At 50.7% G+C, this 8,243-nt stretch overlaps 1 protein-coding gene across 1 annotated transcript; it reads right to left on the reverse strand.

Annotated features, from left to right (window-relative positions):
- Positions 1-3,135: 3,135 nt before the first annotated feature.
- PUNSTDRAFT_134324 (uncharacterized protein) lies at positions 3,136-3,624 on the reverse strand (the record flags this gene model as incomplete). The annotated part of the gene is made up of 1 exon (XM_007383794.1): positions 3,136-3,624. One exon carries the CDS (start codon positions 3,622-3,624, stop codon positions 3,136-3,138), a length of 489 nt encoding a protein of 162 aa, XP_007383856.1.
- Positions 3,625-8,243: the final 4,619 nt, after the last annotated feature.

Below are 8,243 nucleotides of genomic sequence, written 5' to 3' on the forward strand. Positions count from 1 at the left end.
CAAGCGATTCAGGTCGTTATGATGTACTGGCCAGCGGTATGATAGCTATGGTCTTGCTCAGTACAAGGTGTAGGCGGCTGAGCAAGCTCTTCGTCTGTAATGTCTCCATCAAAATGCCATTTTTCCTTAGCAGCTGTCCAGTGGGATGCGAGTCTATGGGCTTCGAGATCAGGTCATTAGCAGCGGGGGCCAAGAGCAGAGGCAACATATGCTCCTTCCCTTGGCCTCCTGGTCACGCGGTGTCGCGGTGCATCCGAGTCGCAAACTCACGATATCCACCTGTTATCAGAGCCTTGGCAAATCTGGGCTTAGATCTGCTTGTACTCAGTCAGCGTGTGTGATGCAGCATAGAACATGGAGTCCCCAAAAGTGTTGCAAAGCATACACTGAGAGACAGCCTGTTTCTGCATGGCCAACGCACGGCCAACTTCAACACCTTCAACCTTTGACCACTCCTGCCTGCCATGGCTACCTCCCACCGCTCATCGTACGCTGTCCTGCCCCTAAAGTGATTAGGTGTGAGACGCGTAGAATGCATGCGGGAAACAGGAATGTAGTCTATAGATAGCTACTCATAATTACTATAGAGCACAACTTGCGTGACTACAATAATAGTAGCCGATCCTTAGTTATGCTAGTTTCTTTCCCAGTCCTCAGAAATGACTCATATTAGTATTTAAATATTTTTGGTAGTATAATAGTTTTGTTTATGTACACATTTGACTGCTTACTACACTATCATGATTACATAGCATGGATCAGACGGTCAGAGTAGTCTAGATACACCTCAGAAAAGGGGGAATATGTGGGCACTCAGACATGTTGCTGTGGTATCACAGGGCTGTGTTGCAAGGCTGTGCTGATTAGTAAGCTTACTGCGAATATTAGTAAGCATGCTGCGGCGCAGCAGGCACTTAGTAAGCCTGTGATCTGATTGGATGGAGTGGTATTGGCCAAATTAGCATCAAAGGAGGGCATATGAGCCCTTCGAAGCAATCAATTCACTTTCACCCAGAATCAAAGATCGATCACAGGAGACTGTAGATCAGTCTCTATTAGTATTAAGCAGCAAGAGCAAGATTAAGAAGACATTTGAGTGTTGACTTAGGCAATAAATCTAAGTATCACTCCAGGACATACGATATAGGAAATAGGATACATTAAAGCGACAAGACACTTTTGAGTGTTGACTTAGGCAATAGATCTAAGTATCACTCCAGGACATACGACATAGGAATTAGGATACGCTGAAGCGACAAGACGCTTCCAGAAGATAGGAAACAGGATATGTTGAAGCGACAAGACACTTCCAGAAGACCGACGACATACTCAGCGACTTCCCCATAAGCGTGGGAACAGATTTCCCATACAGACAAAAGGACAGAGCGCAGTTCTCTGTTTAAGTGAATACATTCAAGCGGCCCATTTCTTTCTCCTGATTCAACTAGGTTATCCCTGACTTAGATAGACCGGGACCCTAGGCAACTGTGTGACTATATACTAGCACTACAGTTCGCGCGACAATGCTATGCCCCTGCTTCGCAAAGATCATCAAATACTTGTCAATTTTAACACCACTAGCCTTATTGAGGATGATCTATCTGCCTGCAATGGATGGTTAACTGAGGACCCAGGCTACGACAACGACAAAGGGTATGAGCCCTTTTTGGGAATGAGACGGGCTCTGAAGACTTGGAGGATGACTGGGAGGATAGGCAGGATTCTCCATCCCACGTACGTGCATCGGCAGAGCTTGCTATGCCAGAACTCATGTACCTGAAACTTAGCCATGCCAATGCCAGCAGCTGCCCCTCTCGACGTCGTTGCAATCAGCAACGACTTGAAAAGCATCAGACCGACAGAGTACACCGTTCATCATCGCTAACCGCCGATCACTCTGCGGAGGATTGTGCTGTGAATGTCGCAAGAGGATCCTACACCTCATAGCCGGCCCTTCATGCCCATGATGGCCCACTGACTCACATTGGCATGGGCAACGGGTAGGTCACATATCCTTAGCTTAGTCATCACGCAGCTAGGGCTAACAATTTTTGCAGAGGCACGTTTTCCATCTTCAACCACAAAGGAAGGCATGTTGTGCACTGAGGTGCAATTCTACCGTCAACTTCGACCATCAACACTTGTCTTCAAGAGGCGAAGGCGCTTCTCTACAGAAAGTGCGCATTCATTCGCCCCCGGGGGCAAAAAGGCAGCAGGGGAGATTTTGATCAGTTTTATTTCTCGCTGCACTGCAGCTCCGCTACAGTTTGTCTGCGCCGGTGCAAGGGATGGGCAACTTACTGACTGTGTTCGCTTGCATAGATGCCCACACTATCCAGAACTTATTGGAAGAACAGGAAGCTTGCTCGGACATTGATGAAGATCCTAGCACCTGTCCGGCGTATTATCGATGGTCGGTTGCTGCCCAAGATCTCAGAGATGCAGCAAAGGGCTGACTCCTCACCCAACAGCAATGTTCCGTAAGCATTACCCTCACCTATATGAAAGGTACAGAAGCACCATGAAGTTCATCTATGAGTCGTCAAAGTGCAAGAAGGGTACCTGGCCCCTTTTCTTTCCATTCACATCCTTCACGATCAACATGGACTTCATGGAGTGCCACAGCCACAGGAATGGGCAGAACATGCTCACCGGCCTCTGCGTGGTCATTCCCTTTGGCAACTTCGATCACACCTTTGACGGGCTGCTCAGAATTGAGGAGCTCGGGATGGAGTTTGAGGTGGTGGCAGGGGTGCCGATCTTCTTTCCATCGGCCCTCTACACCCACTCAAATCCCCCACTTATGTACCTGAAATCCCGGGGCTCCTTGGTCCTATGGAGTGGAGGGAGCCTCTTTCAGTGGGTTGATTGCAGTGGAATGACAGTCAATGAAATGTCTGTCCAACAGCAGGCAGAGTATCAGAGCTCTGCCTGAGATTGAATTTTGGCCGAGCTCGATCGTCTCAAACCATGATGACCATCAGCCATCCCCATGATTTGGTGAGCACAGTGTCCCAAAACCATGCCAATAGCCTGGCCTAATGCTCATCTTGGTCTCGTCCTGTACGTAGCCTCAATGTAAACATTTGGAACGTAATACAATATGCGTATGGAAGAAAATTTAAGATGCCCGTGTTAATCCTCATCGCTCTCAAGATAGGTCAAGTCAATAACCTCAGGCTGGAGTTTAAGGCAGCAGCTGTACTTGCCCGAGTCCTCTGATGACAGGTCAATGAAGTCCATCGGCAAGCTCGATGCCTTCCTCCTCCTTGTTGAACTGCGGCTTGAAGAAGGCCCGGAAGAGCCTCCGACCATGGAGCCATCAGACGTCAGGTCGATAAAGTCCATGCCTATAGCAATACTAGGTGCAGGCAAAGGCTCAGGACTATGAACCTTGCCATCGAACAGCTCGGCCATCGTGATGCTTTGAGCTGGTAATTCCATACGTGGATGGACATGTCTTGCACCACTGGCATCACCTGCAGACTTTTGCTTTCGGCACAAGCTGAGGACAGAAGGAGTGGTAGTAGCCGCCAGCGTAGGCAAAGCCAGAAGTGTAGGGGTTGATGTCGGCTCGGGAGATGAGAAGTTTTGGAGCAGTACTCCAGGGAAGTGACAACACATATTGGGATGTGCTAGGCTTGCTAATTCTCGAGCTGCTTGAACGAGGTGCAGCTCATCCCCGACACGGGGCTTCTCCGACAACGGCCAAAGAAAAGAACAACAAAGCCCAGTGTCCATCCAAACTGCACACTGGTATTGTTCAAGGTTAGGCTAGGCTGTGTGCAAGTGGCGCATCTGCTGACCTTGACCCAATAGCATCCCACAGAACTGAATGTCTTGTACCCAAATGAGAGTATTAGTCGGCCAAGCCTATGTATGGTGGCATTTGGGCCAGCAGGTTGAGCAATGGTTGGTGGGGAACCGGCAATATTGAGGCAAAGGGCCTCGTATCAAACCTGAGACTCCTTCCATGCCCTCATCTGATTCCGCTTGGCAGGGCTTGGAGACATGAGAGGTGAGCAGCTTGGTGGTAGTTGACCGGTTTTCTCTGGCTCATCCATGGCCTTTTATACATGGGCTGCCAATTTCAAGCTCTTTGCAGCGTACGTTCATTTCATGGCGATAAGCCCTACCTGCCAGAAGACAAAGCCACCACAGTCGTTCATCAAGAAGGATTGACACATTGTTGGCATATCAATCCTGGGCTTTGTTTGGCACAATCTCATAGATTTCTGCAGGTGCCTTGTCGGAGGCCATAGGAGCATTTATGCATTGTTGGCATGTTGATCCTGGGCTTTGTTTGGCACAATCTCACAGATTTCTGCAGGTGCCTTGTTGGAGACCATGGGAGCATTTCACTTGTCAAGCCGCTTTGCCTTGCTCTGCTCTTTGATGCCCTGCTGGCGCTTTGTGTGGCTGATGACCCATTATGTCTAATCCCTTAACAGTGTCAACCTATGGCCTGATTGTCGATACCCAACTTTCCTCCACGCTCCCACCCTCTTGTTGCACTACACTCGGACATCCACCAGCTCTCCAAGAAGAATGTCATCTACTCCTCGAACAACTGCCTCGTCTCAGCCAATCGTATGTGTTTCCGAGGCTGCCAGCCATGGTTGGAAGGGCATCATGAATGCCGACATGGAGCAATTCTGCGAGGAGCTTCGCGAGCAGTTCCTGTCAAAATGCGGGATCAGGAACACTCAGGCCCACGACGGAGTGCTGTCTGTCAGCGATAAAGATCTGCATAGATGGAAGGTTGCGCGCTGGGCTGAATTTGAGGACAAGTTCAAGACGATCATCAGTAACGCTGTGGATGCTGATGGAAAGGCGATACCTACTGGTCGGTTCAAAAAGGTGTGTGCCATTGGCTGGAGCTGGAGCATGTAGAACACTCTCTCATCGCTGCTTTCCTAGTCGTTCATGCAGAAGTGGTCCAACTATGCAGCCAAAGCAAGGTTGAAGCACAACACTGTGATGAGAAGAGAAGGACAATTTATTTTTGCATTTTTCATTTCCAAATATGGACTTATCATTTTCCTTTTCCCACCTTTCCTTTTCCAAAGTCACGTGACCTTCAGTGTCAGCAGCACAGCATCACTGACACTGCCTTGTACTGCCTTGCACTGCCCTGCACAGCCACCAGAGGTTTATTCTGCTTACTCATGAACAATGGCTCGTTATTCCTTCTAACTCCTTGATTCATAATCCTGACCCACCTAAGTGGGTCAGTCTTACTCATCCTTGTGCCCTGCATGTGATTCTCTTGTACTATTCTTAGACGATGGATTGGTGTATATAAGACCCCTGTAGCTCGTCCTAAGTCCCCATCTCGACCTCTTGTGTCTTGGGGACTTAGGTGAGTAACCGTCTCTGTAGTAGATACTATGCTAACTTGTGTCTTGGGGACTTAGTGTGTGACCTCGAGTCCATTAGGTGCCTATTGCGTTGCTGTCGACCTCGTGCCCAGTAACCTTGAGTTGAGCTCAGCTCCTCTTTATCTGTGTATACTCTTGCCTATAGTAAGTGCCGACGACGCTGCCTTTCCCTCCAACTCTACCCAGTTGCTTGGACATTCCGGCTGTCTAAGTGATTGGTAACCCCAACGGGTGTTCCCCTGCACGTCGCTCGTCACAAACACGTCCTCCAACCAAGCTCCGTCTAATCCATTGAACCTATTCCACCTCAACATCAACGACGATCTGACTGACCGTGACCTCTTTCGTATGGAGAATCACACCGACATCAACACTGCTGCAACAGACGAATGATTGGCCTTGGGACTTACGAGCAAGCATCATGCAGGCCTCTTTAACAAGCACCATGCCTGGTGTTGGAGATCGCTCAGCGAAGAGGAGCAGCTTGCATGGCACAGTAAGGCCAAAGCTGTCAACAACAGCCATCAACCTGATGGCCCGATGACCCACTGCTACGCATGAGTCATTTGTCTACGTATTCGCATTGCTATTCTCAAGCGTCACTTAGAAATCAGAAGGCATTTCTATCGGTCATGAACAGCGTCCTTCAACGAATGATTGGTCAAGGTTGGCAGAAGGTCAGAGATGCTGTCTTTCACTGCCTCTATGCCTTCCAAGATGAGCATGATAAGCTTGAGCATGGCTTGTTAGTGCTATGCCTTTTTACATGTGACCAAGGCTGATGCCGTGCTTAGTATTCTTGCATACCCAACCGGCCTCCCATAAAAACCACCGCACGTCACCACCTGGATCCCAAACTACAGATCCAACATCAAAGCAAACTGGGTCAATTATGCAACCATGATTCTCCCTGGTTTGTTCCGACGATTTCTTCCCTCTTCTGAAACTAACAATGTTTCCCAGGAAATCATCACCCTCTTGAGTCATCAGTGGCAGTACAACCCGAGAAATCTCAAGAGAACAATGAGACAGAAGTCCCATCAGCTACGACCGGTAAGCCTTGTGCCGTTGAAAATATGCCTGCTTATGGGTCAGCAGCTTCCAACAGTCAATCAGAATCAGTGATCGCTGCTAAATCGAATCAGGGGGATTCGGTCGAAGCCCCGTCAGCTCAGCCTCTTGAAGAGGTAAGCTTCTTAGGCGATGAGCAGACCCAGCCTGAGGGTCCCGACAAACCATTCATCAACATCCAGGAGGCTCATTCTCCATCCGATGTGCTTTCACCTCTGAGCACCGAGGAACCAGGGGGAACTGGAACAATCGAGCTACCGTCAAGGACGTTCACAGATCCAAGCTCAAATAGTCGAAAGCAGCCTGATGTTCCCAAAGGCCCAGCTTCCAAGCCCTCAAAGAAGGCACAAAGGTTCATCGAGGATAGTATGATTTCTTCTTCTCTACTTACCCTGCTATACCGCTACACAAGGTCGAACCAAGTGCTGCAGAGTAACACAGAAGCTGCTCCTCAGTGCAGTGGTCAGTCAGCTGTTAAATCAGACCTTCTCTCCCTGAAGTCTGTTGTGATTACCTCGTCAAAGCGCGTTCCAGCAAGTGAGCGATGGGTGATGGTGTGAAGCATGAATTCTCGGAGGACAACCCATCCTCACAGATTACTAACAATATCCCAACGGAATTTGAATCCTCATCTCTTTAATGTAGCCTTGAGTAGGATTGTTGCAGAGTGTGGGCTTGGTGAGAGGCAGGCAGAGGTGGGTTGGTCAACAGCATTGACAGCAACGTGTGCGCGCAACAATGCGTGATGTCGTGCAAGCACGTTTAATCTCTTTCAGACTTGTGCCCACGACTCACCACCATTCACCTCTCTGCTGCTGCTGCCGGCGCCTCGAAGCGGAGCATCTGGCCCATACAGAACACGTGCAATGTAGGTTGAAATAGGGCACGCCGCCGGCACTAGCAACTGCGCCGACGCATCACCAAGGATCACATCACATCCAACACGACCGCCCATGAGCCGTTGGCACCTATGCATCGACTATGCCTACCGACAGGCGGATGAACTCTTGGGCGGGTTGCGGTCCTGCAGCCTTGCGCGGAGAGCGCGCTGAGAGATCCACCGTATGGTGTGGGTGAAGCGTATTAGCTTGGGCGCAAGCTGGGTGCGAGCGCGACGGCTCACCCAGACCGCACACCAGCCGTGGTGCGCGTGCCCGGCTGACCCCCACCCTGCGGTCGTGGTCGTCGAGATGAGTGGCGGGAATGGCCCGAGGGGAGATGCTGCATGTGTGTTGGAAGGATGCCTTCGACCACCCTTCAATAGCGCAGGAAGGCGTCGGAGGACCATCGACCGGACTTCTTTATGACGTCGGGTGAGACGCCGGCCAACAGCAGCTCTGTGGTTCCCCCTATGCGGAACGAGTGCCCCGTGAACCTTGGTAGGCCGGCCCGGCTCCAGACTGTGTTGCACTTCTTCATGAAGAAGCGCCGGGTGAGAGGGCGGATGCCAAACGATGTCCGGTAGGCGAAGAGGTGGTTCCGGGGTCCGGGATTGTTCCAGTACAGGTGATGACGCAGTGCCCAAATGGGGTCCGACGAGCCGCGCTGGTGGAGGATAACGACGTCTTCGCCTTGACTGAAGCGGACCTTCGTCGATGGGAGATGGATAATGTGAGAGGGGAATGCGGGTGATGGGAAGGTGACGTCCGCGCGAGTCGGGTTCCTCCTTGCGGCCGCCGGCGTTGTTGAAGATGGGAGGAGTTCGCCTAGGCGACATTGGCCCCAGAACGCCACACAAGCGGCCGCGAAGACGGCCATGTCGACGCTGTCCGTCAGGTCGAGGCCGGCCCT

Source organism: Punctularia strigosozonata (genome assembly GCF_000264995.1).
Source record: "Punctularia strigosozonata HHB-11173 SS5 unplaced genomic scaffold PUNSTscaffold_6, whole genome shotgun sequence".
Classification (NCBI taxonomy): Eukaryota; Fungi; Basidiomycota; class Agaricomycetes; order Corticiales; family Punctulariaceae; genus Punctularia; species Punctularia strigosozonata.